Raw genomic sequence first — 23,498 nt, forward strand, 5'->3', positions numbered from 1 at the left:
GCTTGTCCAGGCAAAGTCGGCCCAGCTGTGCGCCGCAAACATGTCCCACACCATTCACCTTCTTCACAGTCTGGGATTCTCGCTAAATTATCCCAAATCGCACCTTCAGCCAGCCCATGTGCGGCAGTATCTGGGCGCGACAATAGATACTCTGGCAGCCACGGCTCACCCAAATTCTGTGAGGATCGACAGCATTCAGTCGCTCATCCAGAAGTTCAGACCGCAACACTCGCTTCCAGCAAAAGTGTTCATGCAGTTGATAGGCATGATGGCCTCCTGCATCTTCATAGTCCCGCACGCGAGGCTACATATGCGTCCGCTTCAAGAGTGCTTGGCACGTCAGTGGACTCAGGCTCACGGACAGTTGAAAGACCTAGTGTTGGTGACCGGTCGGGCATACAACTCTCTGCATTGGTGGAATCCACACAACCTTTGCAAGGGCCGACCGTTCCAGGAGCCTGTGCCACAAATTATCCTGACGATGGACGCATCTCTCCAGGGTTGGGGAGCTCATGTACTCCACTACACGGTGCAGGGACTATTGACATCGCAGCAAAAGAAGATGCACATCAACTACCTAGAACTGATGGCAATCTTCATGGCAATGAAGGCATTCAAAGTACATCTGTGCAACAAAGTCATGTTGATCCGGACGGACAACATGACAGCCATGTACTACATTCAAAAGCAGGGAGGTACACACTCTCCACAGTTGTCTCACCTGGCTCAGAGCATGTGGAAGTGGCCATTCAGAGGAACATCTTCCTCATGGCGGAACACCTCCCGGGCAAGGACAATCAGATGGCGGATCTGCTCAGCATGCACAGCCACCAAATGCACGAGTGGGAGATACATCCATCAGTACTCCACTCGTACTTCCAGCAGTGGGGTCATCCAGAGATATACCTGTTTGCCACAAGGGAAAACGCAAAATGCCTACACTTTGCCGCCAGGTTCCCTCACCCACAGTCGCAGGGCAATGCGATATGGATGAACTGGTCAGGCAGATTTGCGTACGCTTTTCCCCCAGCACCTCTCATACCGCTGGTGGCAAGAAAGCTAAAGCAACACTCGATGACACTCATCCTGGTTGCTCCAACGTGGGCACGCCAACCATGGTACACCACGTTTCTAGAACACTCCGTGGTACCGCATCAAAGGCTGCACCTCACGCCCAGACTGTTGACGCAGAGCCATGGCGACATTCAGCACCCAGACCCGCAACAGCTCAACCTGGCGATCTGGCTCCTGAAGTCTTAGAATTTGGCTACCTTGACTTGCCTCCCGACTGCATGGATATCATACGGGAGGCCAGAAAGCCCACCACCAGAGCTTGCTACGCAGCAAAATGGAAGCGGTTTGTCATTTACTGTACAGAACACAACATCAACCCGCTAGATGCATCCACTCACAACATCATCTGTTATTTGTTACATCTTTACAAATGCAAGCTGGCATATGCTTCCATTCGGATACACTTATCCGCCATAGCAGCTTATCTCCAAAACAGGCAGCATCTCTCCGTTTTCAGAGTGCCTGCCATTAAAGCCTTCCTGGAAGGACTGAAACGGGTCATCCCTTCCAGGACCCCGCCAGCTCCTGTATGGAACCTTAATGTGGTCCTCACCAGGCTGATGGGCCCACCTTTTGAGCCTCTGCATTCATGCGAGGTTCAGTTTTTAACATGGAAAGTGGCTTTTCTAATAGCCATTATGTCTCTGCGACGTGTTAGTGAGCTCCAGGCGCTCACTGTACAAGAGCCATTCATACAAATTCACTCGAACAGGGTGGTGCTGCGCACTAACCCTAAATTTCTTCCTAAGGTGGTTTCACAGTTCCATGTCAATCAAACCATTGAACTACCCGCGTTCTTTCAAAACCCAGAGACAGTAGCCGAAAGAATGCTCCACACTCTTGACGTCAAACGAGCTTTGATGTACTACATCGATAGGACCAAGGATTTTAGGAAGACACAACAACTCTTTGTTGCCTTTTCAGCCCAGCACAAGGGCAACCCCATTTCCAAAGCAGGTATAGCCAGGTGGATCGTTAAGTGTATTCAATTTGCTATCACAAGGCTAAGCGCACTTTAACGGTCCCCCCCAGAGCCCACTCCACCCGCAAGTTGGGGGCCTCCATGGCTTTCCTTGGTAATATCCCTTTGGAAGACATATGTAGAGCAGCCACATGGTCTACACCACACACATTTACTACACACTACTGTGTAGATATGCACTCCAAGCAGCTGTAGGGCAGGCTGTTCTTAAGACACTTTTTCAAACGTCTGCAGCTGGCACAGGCGGCCGCCGTTAATCGAGGGACTGTGCATACTGGACGTTCCAGGTGGGCTAGTGGGCCCCCAGGGACCCCTAGTATGCAAGGGGAATTAGTTCCCCCTCTGCAAACGCGCCCGGGGGCTGCCCTGCAGAGAGGTGTAAAAAAGGGTGTGGTCTCATTACACATCTCTGCAATGCAGCCCCCTGGGGAATACTGGAGGTTCATGGTGGGCTAGTTGGCCCCCAGGGACCCCCAGTATGCAAGGTGAATTATTTCCTCCTCTGCAAACGCGCCAGGGGGCTGCTTTGCAGAGAGGTGTAAAAACATTTTTTTTCCCAATTTATATTAAAAATATGTAATGTAATTTAAAAAATAAAATATCTAAAAACAAATAATTTAAAATAATGTAGTAAATCAGTATAAAAAATATATCAATTACTACATTTAAAGACTATCATTTACAAAACCATTGAAATTCACTGAAAAAACCATAGGTTTCAGCCACTTTATAGTTAGGAATTAGCATTTAAAAAACCTTGCAAATTCACTGAAAAAACCATAGGTTTCAGGCCTGATATAGTTAGGAATTAGCAGGCCTGATATAGTTAGGAATTAGCATTTAAAAAACCCTTGAAATTCACTGAAAAAACTGTAGATTTTAGGGGCGTTATAGTTCGCTGAACATTTCAGTCATACAAAACCATTGAAATTTCTCCGATATAGTTAGTTGTACTAACTATATCTCGCGCGCCCGCAATCCACTGCTGATGATGTCACATATTACATCATCATGACATGGTCAGTGACATCACTGATGACATCTCAAATGACATCACCCTGGCCCAGGCGGCCCATTTTTTGCCGGACTACAGTGACAGCAGGCACATCATTTTCTCTCTGGATTTCCCTTCTCTTTTTGAAATTCGGGAGCAGCATTATTGTTGTGGTGTCAACAGGACTTTAAGTGGAGGTTTTTTCAATATATAACCAAGCCATAGTTGCTGCTGCTTATTTATGTTATGCACCTAACAACCATTGCCAAAGCCAATAAACCTGACTTGTTTTAGGTATGATTTTACTTGTTGTATCATATATCTGGATGCAATGACAGAAACAGAAAAATACAAGTAGGGCGGCACACTATGCGAAGCACAGATTTTTAGCTTACGTATTTTTAAGTCACGCCCTTAATTTCATTGGCCACATCCCTTTGAGAGACCCCCTAGTTTTTACATCCCTCTTAAAACCCTGTGTCTAACTCGTTGGCTTGAGTCCTCCATGAGGTTTTCTGCTAACTGGCCTCAGCCACACCCCTTCCAGCTTTGTCGTGTTTGCAGAGCTTTTTACATCCCCACTCATCCTAGTACCTATGTCACCATGTTGGCAAGTCTTCACAGGGAGCATACTTGACACCCCTAATGTCCCCATCCTAGTTGTAGCTGACTTTTGAGTCCTACTGAATTTGTAAGAGTTATTTGTGATTACCGCATCACATCCTTCTCTGATGCAATATTTATTATGTACCGAAGTATACAGAAAAGTGAAGGACGGAGTGCTTGAATTCATCTCAGCCACTGGTAATTACTCAGCCCATATCCCAGTCCATCGTTATTGTGCACATGTGCCTCCTCATTGGCCTCAAGACAGATCTGCATTTGGCTCGCTCCAAACTGAGGTGGCATGATGTGCAAAATAACAATGGACTCCGATGGTCCCCGAGTAATTACTAGTGGCTGAGATTAATGCATTCATTCCACCCATCACTTTTTTGTATACTTCAGTGCCCAGGTTTGCCCACACATGTGCCTTGGGTTACTTGTGTTCATGCTCAGGGAGGACCTGACCTGGCAGTTCGGGCTGGACTGTTCCTGTTGGAACAGGGTCAAGACTGATTTGCATGCATATGGTTGGGTCCAAACTGCAGTGGCATGGGGATGGACGAGCATGCTTCCCGAGTAATCACCATTTGCTGAGATTAAGTCAAGCATTCCATCCAACACTCTTTTATACTTCAAAGATAGCTCTGATACTTTAGGCTTTCAAATCCTTTACTTCTGATTCAGTAACTTTACCTTCAGTGGGAAAATATTTAGTTAAAAAGTAAATTAAAGTAATAAATTTTGTAGATTATTTTACATACCTGGTCATGTACACCCTTTGTGCCAAATGTTCCTGAAGAGAATTTAGTGCCTCTTTAGTTTTGCCTAAACCTAGAATTCTCAGTGTCCCGGTAGAAGTAGTCATGTTTCATTCAAAATTGTGGACCGTGTTTTATCAGAGGTGTTGAGTGTCCCATGGCATACGTATCTTCCGATTATGCACTGTTTTGCCTTCTCATCATCAAGCACTGTGCCTTCTCGTGGTATTTTCCCTGCAGTCTTTCTTGTTGGGTATTGCCTGGAGCACTCAGGCTTGCAAAGATTCTTTTGGTCACTACCGTTGTTTCTGAAGGCTTTCTGCCTGGTAGAGCAGAGCATACAAGTGAAGTACTTTGCCCTTGCAATGTAGTTGTTGTTTCGACAAATGTCAGAATTTGGCTTCGCCAGAAAGGAACCTCATAAACACAGCATACCCCATAATTTGATTGTAGGAGTCCAGATTTACCAGATTCTTAAAATCCTTGACAATGAATAAGCAAGGATAATTAATTTTATTATAAGGCTTAATTTTACGAATGTGGTATCCAAATACTTCCACCTGACAACACATTAACCAGGTATTAGAAGATTATTTACCAAACTGTGGTTAGAAGGGGAGGTGCCATTGCTGGATCCTGAGCAGTTTGTGAAGAATCAAGAATAGGTGTCCTGTGCCCAGGATAATGATGCTTCTGCTGATCACTTCTTTGTACTGGGCACTCATTTGAGGAACACTTAAGTTGCTTGTATCATGTAATAGGCGGTCCCCATAAGGCCACGTTTTATCTTCTTGAGGCTTTTAGCTGGTCTTCAGATGGTCAGTGGCAGAGAACCATAAATACATTGTTGTAAGTGTACTGGCAGCACACCTTTCAGTAGGCCCCATAGTGGGGGCAGGAGTTTAAGGGTATGAATATAAGAATGTCATCCAATATAAACTTTGCATTAGTCTCTGTAGGGTAGGTCAATTAATAGAGACAAACGTTTTGCAAATTCAGGTACTGTTATGTTGCTTGTTTTTATGGCAAAATGAGGATTAAATTCAATCAAAATTAATTTGCATGCAGTGTTATTGTTAACAATTGTAACAAGGAAAAGATGGCAGTAGAGATGGGCGAATGAAATGATGTGGCTAAGGGAACATAACACATTAGGGGTTTGGTTATCTCAAAGGGTTTTGGAATCGTATGAATAACCTATTTGATATTACATACACCTGATAACTAACTCTCCTTGAGTTTTTAGTCTCAAAGAGGTTATTCCTTGGCTTGATATGTTCTTTGTTAGGCAAAATTACTTTTTATTTCAGGTTTCTAATCATAACTTCCTACAATTTAGGTGACACCAATTGAGCCACAGTAGAAGATCTCTGAGGTCTGCCAGTGCCTGGTGAAGTTAGTAAACGCATTGTGCTGTGAAGCAAGTTAAAAAAGTAAACACTTGCATTCCTTCATTTATTTTTCAGTGAGCAGTCCAATACTAAATCAGAACTGATGAGAAAGTAATGTTCGGACTCAAGCAACTGGTGACCACCCCCACCCACTACGCCGGACACACACTCGACCCGATCTTCTCTTCCAGCAAGGACATAGCCTTCAGCCACGCCACGGGACTCCAATGGACGGACCACAGCTGCGTCCACTTCAGCTACAGAAGGACCACGCTCCACCATCACCAGCAACAGGCTCCCCGCAGAAGCTGGAACAAGATCACTGCAGACCAGCTCACTACTTCCCTGAGCAAGAACCCTCCCACCAGCACAACGAACCCCAGCCAAGCAGCCACCAACCTCACGAAATGGATCAGCGACTGCGCAGACGACCTCGCCCCGCTGAAGACCCCGCCGAGCAGACCCGGCAGCAAGAAAGCCCCATGGTTTAACGACTAACTCAAGAGCTCCAAGAAGAACTGCAGAGCACTCAAGAAAACCTGGCGCAGAGACCCAACACCGGACAACATGACTGCCCTCAAGCTCGCCACCCGAAAACACCACCAGCTGATCCGCGCCACCAAGAAAACCGCATTCAAGGAACGACTGGACAACAACGCACACAACAGCAAGGAACTCTTCAACATCGTGAAAGAGCTCTCCAACCCCAACGCCGGAAACAACTACATCACCCCTTCGCAAGACCTCTGCAACTCCCTCGCCTCCTACTTCCACAACAAGATCGCGGACATACACAACAGCTTCAGCACTCAACCAACGCACGCCACGACCGTACCACCACCACCCTCCGCGCCTGGACCCCGATCAGCACCGAAGACACCATCCGCACGATGAACTCCATCCACTCCGGATCTCCGACAGACCCCTGCCCTCACCACGTCTTCAACAAGGCCAACGCTGTCATCGCACCCCACCTGCGGGACATCATCAACACCTCCTTCGACATCGCCACCTTCCCGGAGAGCTGGAAGCACGCCGAACTCAGCGCTCTACTCAAGAAACCATCAGCAGACCCTACCGACCTCAAGAACTACCGCCCCATCTCGCTGCTCCCGTTTCCGGCCAAAGTCATCGAGAAGACCATCAACAAGCAACTGGCCGCCTTCCTCGAGACGAACGGCTCCCTCGACCTCTCGCAGTCTGGCTTCCGGGCCAACCACAGCACCGAGACCGCCCTGATCACAGCGACAGATGACATCCGAGCCCTGCTCGACAACGGAGAAACAGCGGCCCTCATCCTCCTGGACCTCTCCGCGGCCTTCGACACTGTCTGCCACCGCACCCTAGTACAGCGCCTCAGCAACGTCGGAATCCGGGAGAAGGCACTGGAGTGGATCACCTCCTTCCTCGCCGGAAGGACACAGAGAGTCCGCCTCCCCCCGTTCAGATCGGAGGCCACCAAAGTCATCTGCGGCGTTCCTCAAGGCTCCTCGCTCAGCCCAACTCTCTTCAACGTCTACATGAGCCCCCTCGCAGCCATCGCACGCCAGCACAACCTGAACATCATCTCCTACGCCGACGACACCCAGCTGATCCTCTCCCTCACCAACGACCCCACCACCGCCAGAGCCAACCTGCACGAAGGGATGACAGACGTAGCCAAATGGATGTCGAACAGCTGCCTGAAACTGAACTCGGACAAGACGGAAGTCCTCATCCTGGGATCCTCACCCTCCGCCTGGAACGACTCCTGGTGGCCCCCCGCCCTGGGCAGCGCACCCAAACCAACTGACCACGCACGCAACCTGGGCTTCATCCTGGACTCCTCCCTCTCCATGACAAGACAAGTCAACGCCGTCTCCTCGTCGTGCTTCAACATCCTGCGAATGCTACGCAAGATCGTCCGATGGATCCCCACCGAGACCAGGAAGACGGTCACCCAGGCCCTCGTCACCAGCCGTCTGGACTACGGCAACTCCCTCTACACCGGAACCACCGCCAAACTCCAGAAGAGACTCCAGCGGATCCAGAACACCTCAGCACGACTCATCCTGGACATCCCCCGCTGCAGCCACATCTCCGGACACCTGAGAGACCTGCACTGGCTCCCGGTCAACAAGAGAATCACCTTCCGGCTCCTCACCCACGCACACAAAGCCCTACACGACCAAGGACCAGGATACCTCAACAGCCGCCTCAACTTCTACGCTCTCACGCGCCAGCTTCGATCGACCAGCCACGCCCTCGCCGCCGTCCCCCGCATCCGAAGAGCCACCACAGGAGGAAGGTCCTTCTCCTACCTGGCCGCCAAGACTTGGAACTCCCTTCCGACCCACCTCCGCCTGACCCAGGACCACCTCGCCTTCAGGAAGCAGCTCAAGACCTGGCTGTTCGAGCAGTAGCGGACCCCCCCCCCCCAGCGCCTTGAGACCCTCCGGGTGAGTAGTGCGCTATACAAATGCTCTGATTGATTGATTGATTGATTGATTGGTTCGTAGCATATGCAGCTGTAGATACACATGCTCCGCATACTCCTGCCGTCTAGTGTTTTCTATTGACATTACAACTTTTTCTTCAAAGGAGTTTTGGGTTACAGTTGTTCTGTGACTCTCCCCTAAGTCCATTGTGCGCATGGGCACCGACTCAACCCTAGGCTTTTTTCAGGCGTGTCCAGCGACAGCTTTGAGACCTACACAATCATTACCTTCCTTGCTCACCTTCGAGACCGAAGACTTTGTTAACAGTCACTGCGTGGTTGGCACCTGTTGAGCGGTTATCGCTCTTTCAATGTTAAAGTTCTACATAACCGACACCTATTTGCTAAATTAAGAAAGGTGCTCCCCTATGTCAGAGATATCATCTGAATGGCTTTATTCAAGGAATCATTCAGATTACATATCCAACTTGTGGAGCTGTGTGCTCTTCTCATTATTGCATTTCCTTTAATCTTGTACAAATGACTGGTGAGAGAATGACAAACAAGACTGAAGGACCGCTAAAACTGAACCTGCACGCGTTGCTCGATTACTTGACTCGACTGAGGGCAGGCGCTTCTAAAGTCTCATCATGGTATTATATTATATACAAAAAGAAAATGATTACTTCTGGAGCAACATTTATTTTTAACAAAGCTTGTCCTTGAAAGAACTAACTTTAAAAAAAAACTTTTATTTAAAACTAGTGATTGACAATAATTGGAGCCTGGGTACCCAGTTCAGCTATTGCTATGTTGAAAAATAAGTGCAGCGTCTGCAGGCCCCTTACGTGGCTGCAGTGTCAGGGACGCAGGTACACACACAGCTGTCCGCACACAAATTTAGTCCGTATCTTCGCGCTCACTATTGGATGGAAGGAAGAAAGCCGTCCGAAGATAATTAGAAAAAACATGACCTATTGTTGTTATGTTATTAATGCTTATAGAGCGGACGGTTACCCTAGGGTGTCATGGCACTAAGCACTGGTTACCTGAGTAGCATAAGGCCTAGTAGTGAGAAAAGAACCATGTTTTCAAGCCCTACCGGAAAGAAGTAAGATCTGGGGCGTTTCTGAGTTGGAACAGGAGTTCATTCCATGCCTTGGAGGCACAGTGAACAAAGCTTCTGCCTCCCCAGTTAGTTTTCAATAGTCCAGACGCGGCATTATGAGTGCCGTAACCACAGTCCTCCGGCTACTCTCAGACCGGAGGAACCTAATTTTCTTGATTATTCTGAGGACCATGAAGCATGCTGAAGTCACCGTGCTCACTTGGTCCCCCATGGTGAGTTTATTATCCACCACAATACCAAGATTCTTGGCTTTTCTTGAAGGTACTGGACATAAGCCCAGATCCTCCGCCCACCACTCTGGTGTCCACACCCGTGGATTATTGCCAAATTTTAAAACTTCGGTCTTGGCCGAGTTTAGTTTTAGACAATTAGCGGACATCCAGGCTGAGATGGATCCCATACAGTCATGGAATGGATCACCTGCCTCCTTTTCCGCTCTCTCCGTCAGCGACAACACAATTTGTGTGTCGTCTGCATAGGAGGTGAGCTGGAAAACAAAGGACCTAATGATACCAGCCAGGGTGCCACATAGATATTAAAAAGCGTAGGGCTGAGAGCCGAGCCCTGTGGCACCCCACACGGAAGTGAAAAAGGTTCTGAGATGTTATCGTCTAGGTCTACAGTTTGTGACCTGTCCGACAGGAACGATTGTAACATTTTCGAAGCCGAACCCCTTACACCTATTTCAGATTGCCGGTTCAGCAGTACCATTTGGTGTACCATGTCAAAGGCGAGGATAGGTCCAATAGGATTAGTATAGCATTACCTCCCCTATCCACGGCCTCTCTGATTTCCTCCGTGGATTTTAGTAGAGCCAACTCAGTGCAAAGCTCTGAACCCATATTGCGATGGATCCAAAGAGTTAACAGAAAGAAAATCACTGAGTTGGCTATTTATTTCTTTTTCCAGTAATTTGGCTGGCAGATGAAGCCTAGAGATCGGTCGATAGTTGTTAGGGTCCTTGGGATCCAATGACTGTTTCTTCAATAATGGAAGAATGGAAGCTTTTTCCCATATTTTCGGAAAAATTCCGGATGATAAAACAGCATTAAGCAAGGGAGTAAGTGCAGTTCAATTATATCGGGGATTTGCTTGATAATCCAAGCTGGACAAGGTTCACTAGGAGCACCAGTTTGAATACGGTTCAGCAGTTTAATTGTATCTAACCTCTCCAGAGGGGTAAAATGGTTCAGTGGCACCACTGAGGGACATGGTCTTTCCACTTCCTTTATGTTGGAATCGGACTGATTTTTTTTTTTTTAATCAGACCAATCAGAGATGAAAAGATGGTTTCAATTTTCAGTCTGAAGAATTCCGCAATTTTGTTGCAGAATTCTGGATCACCCTGTTTCTTGGGAGTATTGGAACTCGACTATTTGGTAACGGTTTTGAAAAGTTCTTTTGAATTAGATTCAGCCTTGGTTATTTGTAGTGAAAAGTACTCTTTCTTTGCTTCCAAAAGAGATTGCTTGTAGCTTGAAATACAAGTTTTATACTTTCCTATATCGGATTCTGCATAATGTTTGCGCCATTTCCTTTCAGAATATTTACATACTAGTTTCTTAGCCTTAAGCTTTTCGGAGTACCAGGGAGCGGTGGGAGAAACTTGTTTGGGTATCCATTTTTTGTGAGGAACTAACTGATCACTGGCGTTAGAAAGCCATTTATTATGAAGAGTCGTTGTGAGTTTTAAGATAAAGCTGCACCATAATTGGTCATGTCGTATGCTCTTCCCGCGCTCTCATGCTCGACTGTGCTTCAACTTAGGAGTGTCTTTGTGCCTAACAGCCAATCCAGACTCTGCTCTTGCAATTTTTATTACATCAAATAGCATGAGAACTGCGCCCTGACTGGATAGACAAGGCATCCCTGTGCCCCATTAAAGACTTGGAGGGCTGCATTTGCTTCCCTGGCCCTGCCCTCAAGGCAGAGTGCTTCCTTGCTCCGAAGTCTAAAGTGCGCATTTCAGGCAGGCTGATTCCCTAGACCGGTCAGCAGTCATGAGCTCTTTTAATTGCGCAGCTCAGCCGGTTCAACTCTCGCGGTGTCCCTGGAAATAGCCGTACCCCCTCCCTCAAGCATTTAAGTGACAACAATAATTTTAGTAATTGCTGCAGCCCAACATCGTTGGAAGCTCTGCAAACATAAATCTGCACAAAGATTGAAAATGTTAGGGGGGGGGCGGCGTTGTGGCTCAAAGTGGGGGGCAACAGTCTTCCGCCTCTATAGAGACGCGCTGCTGCTGCATAATTATGAATTTACTGTATTTGCTACATAATTCGATAATGGACAAACTTTATTTCTTGCTCAAATGGGTGCAATTAATACTGCTAGAGAATGTCCCACATAATTTGCATTATTACCTCATCATTTAAATAACCTGGCCACAGAATTTGGTCTTCCATGCTGCTTAAATCATGTGGCCCTTACAATTCTATAGCCTTGCAGAATGGTTTGAGGGCTGCCATTACAATGATGAAACCCAGGCAATGTTCCACGTTTTCGATCTGAGTTCCACAAACACATGCCTCCTTCTCCACTTTGTTCAATATTTTTGTTTGTGCTCTGGTGGCGCACATCTGTCCCCTTGGCTTTCACTATTACGTGACACCCAGATATTCTTACAATATGATTCTATCTCATTGTTTCCGCTGCACAGTTGCAAAACTATTGTGAATTGGAACTGGTTAGCAGCCATTGGCTCAAGTCACACTGATAAGATCTAGGTGATGGTTGAAAGAGGTAGGAGCAGCAACTTGAAGTCAGAAACCAAATAAAACATCAGGAACTGATAAGGGTCCACCTGATCTATATAAAGCTGAAACAACCTTGTGGTTGCCATTCTTGCCTCGGTTTTTTAATGTCTTCCAACGGGGTGGTTCTGATGGGTACTTCCAATTTCAGAATACCCCGAGGTGCCAGAATTGATCTGGAGATTTTTCTCAGCATTACTGCTGGGCACCGGCATGTGGTGTTATGTGGAATCGCTTGAAATTCAGCCAGACCCCAAAGTAACAATGAAGCCACATATATGTATCACTTTTTCTCATCTTTTTGCCAATTTTGTATTCAAAATTTTCCTACAATGTGCAACTGAACATGTCTTCTCTGAAGACTATAGGGTTTAAACATTTCAGGGACTGCCAAGTGTAGATGTCTGTGACAGACTCCCAGGAGGTGTCTTTGCCTAGGGTCTTCGCACTACTTAAAGTCCTGTGTGGACTGCACTCAGATGAATCCCAAAGTGAACCGGGATGTAAAACCAAACTCTACATCGCTGAACACTGTTGAAAGGAATGTAAGGGGAACCAACAAAGGCTTGGGGCCTAGACCACTCTAACTGAATAAACAACAAGGATGGCCAGGTAAATACATTCAAAATATTAACATTGACACCACACCTAGCCAATAATCCTAAGCGGGCATCGTTTTCATTCTGATAGTTTTTACTTATTTACATATTTTTCCAATTCAAACTGTGCGAAAAGAGACACTGTTGTCAAATACATTGAACACCATCAACACATATTACAAACAATGAGAACATGAATAAATTAAAAAGATTCATATAGCAAATAATGAAGAAATTAAAAACATTCATATGGACACCATTTATAAACACAAGGGGGGATGCCTCCAAATATTACATTCATGGGGCACCAGTCCTAATATCGTATATACAAACAAGCGGCCAAACAATAATTTTCATAGGCCTGCCTGTCAACTAGACTGAAAACAGTTTTTTTGTCAGGGTCTCATTTGCAAGAAAGGATTATTTAAACTGTATCTCTGCAACACCCATAAAAATTCATATTCCAGCGTGGAGTCAACGCGTTTCGAACCCTTACAACACTCGGGGGTTCTCCTCAGGACAGGGACTGGAGGTGGCCTATAACAATAAAACGCGATGTGAGTGAGGATTGTTCTATTATGCTCATATATACTCAGAGTCCACCTGAACCTAAAAATACCTGTGCGTCTTTTTTTCTTTTCTTTCCAGTACTGTTGTCTCCCATTCACAATAGAGGCGGGAAACCCTATAGCTGGATGTAAAGTAGAAACTGGTATCAACCTATTGGCTCTTGAACCTTCCAATTTGTACCTCTATTTCCAATGCTTATCGAGTATATACCTTAGATCCTTGCTTTTTTGGCGGGGTCCCTTATCTCATCGGTGGGTTGCGCTCTACTGGGCAGATGGAAGCGCTGCGCTGTAAACGACAATCACGAGCTTATAAATTCAGGTTGACTTTTTATAATTGAAATTTGTGCACATAGCGGACAGCAAAATGTACCTTTAAAACTTCTCGTAGCTGCGAGTTCAGAGAGCGAAACGAGGCGAGACTACCTCGGTTTGCAGGCATGTTTTTTGAATTGTTCAGAAAGATTAAGAAAGGCAAACTTGGTATGACTCACAATTGATCCGTAAAGGTTCTGCCCGCTAAGAAAACTGTTTATAAATAAATAAATAAATAAACCCGCATGACCTTGACTGAAGCCATGCCCTCCCCGACCTTTGGCGCAGCTGGACCAACCTCATTCTGACTCCGACAGAGCACTGCCACTACCTAGGACTCTTCACATTCCTTTTTGTCTCAGACTTTGAACACAGTCACATGGTGACACTGGAGATGAGGGGAAGATGCATGCCATTATTACCAAGGCGATCTTTATATGGCCAGTACGCTAGACTCCCCGGATGCTGGTTTGAACTCCCTTCCTGGCTCTTCCACAGAGGAATAGGTTTCTTTTGTGGTGGTGATCAGATGGGTTACCAAAGTTTTAGACCTTCAACTCCTGTCCATTAAAGTTAAAACTAATGTCCTAACTGAGGTCCTACAACCTGAGCAGACTTCCACAGAATCACTTCTTCTTTTCATTTGAAGCCCTGACGGACACAGCAATGGGTACTTGGGCAACACCTTGCTCCTTCCCACCACTAAATAAGCAAGTCGTCGGAAGACGCAAACCTGCCCCTGGTGATCCTCCTTTCCTCATGCAACACCCCATGCCTGAAAGTCTGGTGGTCGAGGCATCCACAGGTAGAATAAATCCGAACTCATTTCCTAATACGCTTCCTGCTTGGGAATCGAAATGCTTGGAGGCATTTGGGAAGAGGATGTTTTCCCAAACCAGCCTCTTTGTTCACTCAGACTATGCTAGCTGTTGCCTGGGATGAAACTTGCATGCGTTTAGGTATATAGTCTGCAAGAACTTGCCAACATTCCCTGAGAATTGCCTTGCCAGCCTTGCACAGATCATACAAGATGGTCAGGGCACAGCAAAGTATGTCATCCTTGGTGGACTGAACACAACTGACTTCTTGGGCAGGGCAGTCCGTATCAGTATGGTGCTTCAGCGCCATGTATAGTTGAAATCCATAAGGCTTTTTGGGTGATGCTTACTAATGGATGTACCATTTGACAGCATTCATCTCTTCAGAGATAAGGCAGCGTCGTCCCTGGAGCACTTTAAGTAAAGCTTAGCCATAGACTCCTCCCTTGGCCTTTTTGTTCCTGTGTGGCAGTGTTCCCAACAGTTTTGCACTTTTTGAGGCTTTAAAAGGGGGTTGACTCAAAGACCATGGCAAGCCCCACCTCACAGTAGCAGACCTCAGTATTTTTCGAAACCGGGATCAGGGATCCACCTGACAACCCCCAGGCCCTCTGGGCAGCGCACTGCTAAGTCCCCCTCCCCCACGTCTACCACCTCCCAATTGATTTAGCTTGCCCTCGGCTGAATGTAGCCATCACATTGGATTCAGCATCAGGTATTACATCCATATTTGGCAGAGCATTACATCTGACAGATGGATCCTCCAGATAGTCCAGAAAATATATCCCCTACAATTCCTCTCCGATTTGCTATTCAACCTGCACTAGAGTGGCTGTCCGAGGAACATTTGTCCATTTTGCAGCAGAGAGTCCAGACTCATTTGGACTGAAAAAAGCCATCAAGAGGGTCCCAGCATTGGAAACATGGACTGTGGATGTTGCTCTTGTTGTTTCCTGGTGCCGAAGAAAAAAAGAGATTTTGGCCTCTCAATTTCTTTCTGAAAAAAGACTAAGTCAAATACACACATTTGTCCAAGTTCTCTCTGCTCTGAATCCAGAAGGCCGGATGGTACTGCTGGACCAGCAGGACACCTAATTCCCATCCTCTAGTCACAGAGGCTTTACCTGCACTTCACGGTGGGCCTCAAGCATTTACAGTTCCCTGTGGCTGCTCAACTGGAATTAGACTGGCGGCATATCCCTCTCCCTAGCCCACCCAGAGTTGACGGTGGTGATGGACATGTCGCTGCTGGGTTGGGGAGGTGAACTAAGAAAGGTGCAGATAAGAGGGCCCTCCGCATTTCCCTGGTTTTGCACCATCATGCAGGATCTCTAAACACCAGAGCAAACAAACTCAGCCGCCAATGCATTACGGATCACGAATGGCAACTACATCTGTACATGGCCCTGGGCGTCTTCCAGTAATGGCGAGAATCTTACCTCTGTCTATTTGCTACCGTCAAGAATGCTCAATGTCAAAGCTTTTTCTCTCTATAGTTCCCAAAATGCTTCTCATTCAAAGATGGATTCCACCAAGAGTGGATCACAGGACTCCTGTATGTGTTCTCACCCCTGCTTCTCCTACCCAGAGCTCTGAAGAAGATCAGGAATGTTTGGGCCAAAGTCATCTTAGTGGCTCGGGATTGGGCCAGGAGAGTGTGGTACCCAAAACCTCTGGGCATGAATATCTTTTCTCCAATCAGGTTGCTGCTTTGTGGGGATCTTTGTTGTGGCAGCAGTGTATGGTTTTGCTCCTCGGCCTGCGCAATCTACACCTCCACTCTTTGAGATTGGGTGATAACAATTGACTGCTTACGACCTCCCTTCCAAAGTAGTGGATGTTATTCTAGTGGCCCAGCATCCATCTATGAAAACTGTTGACGTAGGTGGTTCTTAACATTTTAACTTCTGTGGACCCCCTCTCAATTATTACTTAAATCCGGGAACTCCCACTGAGTAATTTCAGGAATCCGGGGATCCCCACTGAGTCATTACTGGAAGCCAGGGACCCTACCCTAAGCAATTTTGATGAATTGGACCACACTATAATACACAATGAAATATTTCATTTAATTCACAAACAATATAAAAAAGCTAATTTTTATGGGAAGGTTAGAGCTTTTGTAAATTCACTTATGGCAACCCATCGTCCATACTATATTCTATGTTTGATGCCCTTGTGCTCTCCCATGAATGAATGAATGAATCTGAGGACTTAATTGTTAGCCTTCAATTTCAAATTCATTCACTTTTACAGAATGTTTTAAAATTTTCAGTTTTACATTTTGCTTCTTTATTTATATGCACTTAGTAAATAAGTTAATCTTTTATACTGTTCTACGCAGTTGGTCCTGGACCAAATGTAGGGGACTTGTGGTTTATGCTGTGTGCTAAGATAAGTTTGTGGCCTTACATAATTCCCACCTTACAGACCCATTACAGGCAAAGTTGTTGGATGTTTTGCTTATGCTTTTTTGTCTTTAGCCCATCAGGACCTTGTGGTTGACACTCTTAAAGACCTTTTTAAATTTACCAGACAAACTGTCCAATGGTGATGCATTTTCTTAAATAACTGATCCTTATGTTTCCACCCAAGCTATTTGTGATGCTGCAGTTGGACCTTAATTTGGTCCTTACTTTCATTATGTGTATCCAATTGAGCCGATGCAGAGCTGTCCTTAATGTCTACTCATTCTCGAAACATTCTTCCTGATAGCAACAACTTCAGCTCATCATGTGATGTAGTGTAGTTCCTATAATCCCAATAGGCTCTGCGCATTGGAATAATATATCCTATAGTTTAGACTTAGGACTGAGGTCCACTAGGTCTCTATTGAATAAATTAAACTTAATAGTGAGTGCCAGCTAGCTCAGAGGTCACTAGAAACTTTCTCGAATTCACAAGAAGGGATTAGTTTCTGACAACCGTATACACATGACAACTTTGTTTCCCACGAATGAGAAATGAGGTGTGGCGCCGCGGCCAGGGCGACTGACGCTGGAATCTGGGGATCACGGTTCGATCCCCGGCTCCGGCGGCAGATTAGCCCAGCACCATGTGACTCTGGGCAATAGCTCGCTTAATCTTCCCGACGGCCCCCAGCGCCTAGAGACCCTTACGGGTGATTGTGCGCTTTACAAATGTGGACTTTACTTTACTTTATCTCTAGAGTCGCGGAAACAATAGATAAGTATTTCACTCAGTCAATCGTGCATGCTTTGTTCCAACAGAGGTGCAGAGAAATAGAGAGACTGGTGTTTTCAATAAAAGGATTTATTGAAATGTCTTCTTTCTCATGCAAGTAAAGTGAACTGCTACAATCGTAATGCGGACTGCAAAGTACAATGCGTACAGCGAGAACAATATTGTAAAATAATACTGTACGAGCATTGTATGGTTTCTAAACCATAGATCAATACATGCTTAAATAATGACTAAAGGTACTAAACTGGTGCTTCTAAAATACGCCTACCCCAATGTACTTAACCTAAGTATGAGGGAAGAAGTAAGTGTGGTGTAGCATAGATTCAGTTTTCTTTGCCAAGAATCTATCCAAGATTTCTCTTAGGTTCTAATCAGCTCCATACCTTAGTTTAGAATGAAAGAGGTCTGGTATAACTGTCTCGGGACTTGATTTCCCAACACCCCGCAAGGGGAGCTTGGAAACACTGGTGCTGGATTCTCAGCGAGAGAAAGGACAGCTTCTCGATCAGTGCGTCAGCTGGAGGGTTGGCTTCCTTCGGCACTTGCTGTAGCGAGCTGCGTCGGGCAAGTAGATTGTCAAACTGCTCCGAACCACCGTGTCTTGCTAGAGCAAGTGAAGGCATATTTATACCTTGAAGGTGCCTAGTTTGAAGTAAAGTCGGGCATAATATCGTCAGTAAAGAACGCACAAGGGAATAGTAGTTCTTTGTAAAGTACATGAGTTCTTGGATAAATCAATATTCATGCAAAGGGAGGTCCCTGACTGCTTAAGCCGATTTTCCAAGAAATCGTTGTGATATTTTGGTACAGGTGGAATTAGCCATGCCTGTATTTGGACTGCAATGGCTCTGTCTAAATAAGGGAATGATTTCTATGCCTATATTAGGGCAATGTGAATTGTACCTTTATAAGGGCATGAATCTGGAAAATTCACTCGGATCCTAAAACGCCATACAACAGGGAGAGAGCTTCAAGCTGTGCCCGTTTATCCACCATGCACCACCTTTTTCCTGGGAAAACTGGTGTTTCAACATTATTGCTGAAGGTTGTGGTGCCCTTGTCATGTCGGACAGTCCATCACCCTTCTGCCGTTCTTTGCTCCACCTCACCCCTTGAAAGAGAGAGACTCTTTTGCTTGGCCCCCCAAAACAGATACAAACTTTTACATTGATTGTTCTAAGTACTTTGTGGTGTTTTATCGGGTGAAAAGGGATAGAGCAGTGCAGAAAGAAAGACTATCTTAAGGTGGATAGTCCTCTGTAATGAAATCTGCTACATATTGGTTAACAAGCAGTCTCCGGGCTTACTCGACCAGAGCCAAGGCTGCTACCACTGCTTTGACATTCGGGTGCTTGTTCTGGACATCTGTTGGGCAGCAAGAAGGCCATTGATTCACACATTCACAAAGCATCACTCCCTTGATAGCCAGTTTAGCCAGGAAGGGCATTTTCTGTGAAGAGAATAATATAATGATTAACCTCACCAAAATAAAATTCACAGTCATGAAAATCAAAAGACTTTTGCAGATCTCCTTTATTTTCAAAAAACTAACCTTTAAAAGATGGATAGTTTCTACTATATGGGCTTAAAGTGAGGCCAAGAGCTGTCCTGGTGTCCACCAAAAGGCATTGAGCCAAACTGAAGGAGCCGTGCAGAGATGTAAAAACAAATTTGGAGGCGACTCACTGAGTGCCATTCTGCAGGTCTTTAAAGTAAATGTGGTAGGCGGCACAACATATGGATCACAAGTCGGAAAAACTAATTTCTGAAAGCCCTCTTGAAACTGGGCCAGTGTACCTCACTAGCTACACTGGAGCTACAATTTGGCTTTTGTAGCAATTCTAACAAAATTGATTTGCCATCTGCTATGGTGTGGATTAGACAAGCAGAAATGGATAGAATCTTTGTCGTTATGGATCTGGAATACTGTAGGCAATCTGTGTGGCTTGACCATTTGGAGGGATTATTGTGGAAGATTGAGCGACATGATCTTTGACCTAATCCCAACCTTGTATACTCCTCTACTGTTGACTGGGTCAAAGATGGCCACTGGTGCTTTCAATTAAAACAGCTACTTCAAAATGTTAGAGAGCAGTTATTTCTGTCAGGATACGCATCTCTAAAGACAAAACTAGGATTGAAAACCTGCTTAAATTCGAAAACTCTTGAGCTTTGTTGCACATGGTATATTCGTTCCAGGTTAGGCGCATTTCTGCTACAAACAAATAAAGCACAGTAGGGCCCTCAAGGCAAAGCAGTAGGGTTTTGCGATTCTAATCACAGTAAAACGTTAGTACACTGTGATACTTTGCTCCAAAACAGGTATTTAGTATAGGAGAATTTTACTGCCACTGTTTAGGCATGTGAAGATAAATAATTATTGGGAAACAATGTCTCTATGCTAAAGTACAAATGATGTGCTCAATTTTGGATCCGTTGCACTGTTTTTAGGACAGCATGGCTACAAACGAGGGCACATTCCTGAGTTAGGCAAAGTAAACATTATGTAGGCACCAGCTATGATGGGCTCCTCTACAGCATTGCTAACACTCAGAGTACATTTTATGTTTAGTCCTCTCAAGCTAAAAGCTGCTGACACATGAAGTTGGCAGTGTTCAGTGTCGTTGATTGTTGCAAGAAATTGTGCATGATTTTATTTATGTCATGCGGCATTCTTATCCTTCTTTTTATGCCGTATTCATTATTGCACGGGTACTTTTAGCTCTAATAATAAAGCTCATTGAATTGAGATATGCTAGGCTGCTTTGTTGAGAACACCATATACTTTTCTGAAGCATTATTGTGCATACACATGTTTTTCCTGCATAGGTATCTTTTGTAGACTCACAGTCACCTTACCCCTTTCTCATGTTAAGCTATGATTACCAACCTCCTTTATTCATCTGACGTATGGAAATAAAGAATAGGTCTCTAGCGTGAACTTTAGGCAGCTCCATCCCAAGTACCCAAGAGGCTTCCACAGCCTGGTGACTTTAAGGCGAGGGATTAATTTAAAGCATATGTACCTGTGAAACGTAGAACCCTGAAGAAGTGTAGTAACAGGTAACTACTTTAACATGGTGAATTTTTGTTTGATATTTCAGATTTGGAATTGTTTTATAGCTTTATATATGCATGGCTTTTACCATGTTTGCAGAATGTCAAACGTGTACACATCTGCGGAGCTTTTTAGACAGTTATCACCTTATTTAGAGTGTAGCGGATGGCCTACTCCATCACAAACATGGCGCATTTCCAATCCAATGTATTACAAGGGCATTATATGACACTACACTTTGACTGCGGCAGATAGGCTAGCCATCACCTTTCTGACTGCGTATCCAAACTCAAAATCAGACCTAGTTTTAAACACGATTTGTAGTATACTGTTCGTAATTAGGTTTAATCTCATTGACAATATTATCTTCAATGCAACTCAAGCATAAGCGAAGTGATTTTTAATTATGTATATTTTTGTTAAAAGTTTAATACTACAGACAAGAAGTTTCCAGATCTCCCTGGTTTAGAAGACTTGGGCATTGTTCCAACTCCCGTCGAACAGAAAGCCATTGAAGTTATTCGTCGTCATCGGAGATATCGTTGGTTGGAAGCTGAATTGGAGGAAGCCAGGCCAGCAAAACCAGTCAACTTTTAATATCATGTTCGGTGACCTAACATTCTTCTAGTCTGCAGACCGTGATAGCATTGGCATGCTTTTTCGGGATTTGTGCACCCTACTTCCTGTACATATAAAATTAAGTCTATATTAAAATTGTCAGACATATTTTGTGTGTGTTTATTGTATTCCCTGGAATGAATGACATAATCGGTGACCACGTTCTTTCTAACCTGTCGTAGAAATACTGTTTTTTGTGCTTTAATACTGCATTTATCAAAAAAAAATCGACATTACGTTACAGCTTTCAGTGAGCTAATAACAGCAATACTTCACTTCAGTCTGACCGAGCGAAGGAGGCAGGGAAAAGCAGCCGGAAGCATGTCACCTTTCAGCTATTTCTTGAAAGTAGTCAAACCGATTGACAAACAATGGGAAGACTAGACAAACCAACATGGTGCGGGAGGAACTTGCTATTGTAGTAATTCAATAATCTGAAGGAACCAAACATTGAAGTCACAAGAAAAAGGAAGGGAGGCTCAGTAATGATTAAATGTAGCGCGCTGGCATGGTTTTAATATGTCCTGCATTAGCAGGATAGTAGCATGTAATACATTTTGTACTGTAAAAAATATGCTGCAAGCACAGTTGTGTTTTTTTTTCCGATTCATGTTATTGATTGCACTAAACCCGACAGGTAGACTTCAGGGTAGAGTTGTTACAGTCTTGATGTTAGCAGTGCTTGTATATGCGCACTGCCAAGAGGGTCCCACAAGGATAAATCAGTTTTTCCTGTGGTTGACCGTGGGTCGTCTTTGGCTGCAACATAGAGGCGCACTTCTTGTGAAATTCAAATGTGTATGAGATATGATGTATAAAAAAGTAAACTAACATGAATACACTTGAAGGAATGAATAACTTAACAGTCCAAACTGGAAAATATTAAATGTAATTAGCTGAGTGGATTAAAAATAAAGCAAGCTCGTTAGGGGCGTCATAAGACCCAAAGTAAAAAAAAAAAAATCATTAATGGAAGAAAACATGGTTGGTTGTCAATCCATTTAATTTTAGTCAAGAGAAAAAGCTCAAGTCCTCATTTTTACTTTTCATCTATGAATCCCTCTAAAGAAATAGTCTACTGGAAGCTGATAGAAGTCCATATCGAAAAGCTCCTCAGACTGCATGATGTTTCTACTCATTTATTTTAATTTTAGCCGAGCTGGTCTGTGATGATACTTTTTTCTTGTTTGCCTCTTTTTATTTCAAACTATACAAATATATGTGGGATTGGTTTCAAACATTTTTACTCTGAGCCTACCTCCATTTTTTTTAAGTCTGGGCCACCCCCTCTAAAATTTTATGGCAAGAATTGGGGGAGTATGAGATATCAGGGGTACTTTTCTGTAACTCAAATTCTGCACTAAATGTGAGCAGTATAAAAGAGCAAATACGTCACACAAAAATTGACCAAAAAACTGCACTAGATAATTAGGGGGTTGTGAGCTCCTCACACTCCTGGGCCCCAATGCAACTGTGCCTGCTGCACTAATAATAGCTGCAGCTCTGAGTAGCAGACTGTCTCTCTGCCTTTCCCACCTGGCCTGGCCATCGCTCCAATCCTATACCACACTTTCTGGGCCTTTTGAAAAAAATGAGCTCCTGCATGTTGCCCCCACTTTGCAGCTACGGTTTCCTCAGCTCTATCGCTAGCAAGGCCCTGCTTAATTCAGAGACTCTGTCCATCACCACCCCTTGTTGTAAATAATTTTGTCCACCCTAAGCGTGGAAGGGTATACTCAGATGTGAGTCCCTTGCTCATTGCACCATCAGGATTCAAGCAAGCCGGGCCGAAGACGGCTGAAATGCCAGAAACCGGTCCCCGGAAGCTTGTTTCCTTCCCAGTGTAAGAATTGGCTTTTGTAGTCTGGTCTGCCCTGTTCCCATGATGCACTGGGCCAGGGACAGACTAATTTGCATACAGCCAGGTTCTGAAACTGGGATGGTGCAATGAGCTAAAAAACGGTGTTGGATCTAGCCCTGATCTCTTGACTGGGTGAGAGTACTCTGCTTAATTCAGAGACTCTGTCCATCACCACCCCTTGTTGTAAATAATTTTGTCCACCCTAAGCGTGGAAGGGTATACTCAGATGTGAGTCCCTTGCTCATTGCACCATCAGGATTCAAGCAAGCCGGGCCGAAGACGGCTGAAATGCCAGAAACCGGTCCCCGGAAGCTTGTTTCCTTCCCAGTGTAAGAATTGGCTTTTGTAGTCTG

At 45.0% G+C, this 23,498-nt stretch overlaps 1 protein-coding gene across 1 annotated transcript in view; it reads left to right on the forward strand.

Moving 5' to 3' along the window:
* The window catches only part of NDUFA9 (NADH:ubiquinone oxidoreductase subunit A9), a 178,155-nt gene extending 156,763 nt beyond the window's left edge, over positions 1-21,392 (forward strand). Inside the window, exon 11 of the mRNA XM_078673981.1 lies at positions 21,093-21,392. Coding sequence (XP_078530107.1) covers positions 21,093-21,263 — 171 coding nt within the window. The 3' untranslated portion in view covers positions 21,264-21,392. The remainder of the gene's footprint in view (positions 1-21,092) is intronic.
* The last annotated feature ends 2,106 nt before the right edge of the window (positions 21,393-23,498 follow it).

This window comes from Lissotriton helveticus, chromosome 1_1, assembly GCF_964261635.1.
Source record: "Lissotriton helveticus chromosome 1_1, aLisHel1.1, whole genome shotgun sequence".
NCBI lineage: Eukaryota > Metazoa > Chordata > Amphibia > Caudata > Salamandridae > Lissotriton > Lissotriton helveticus.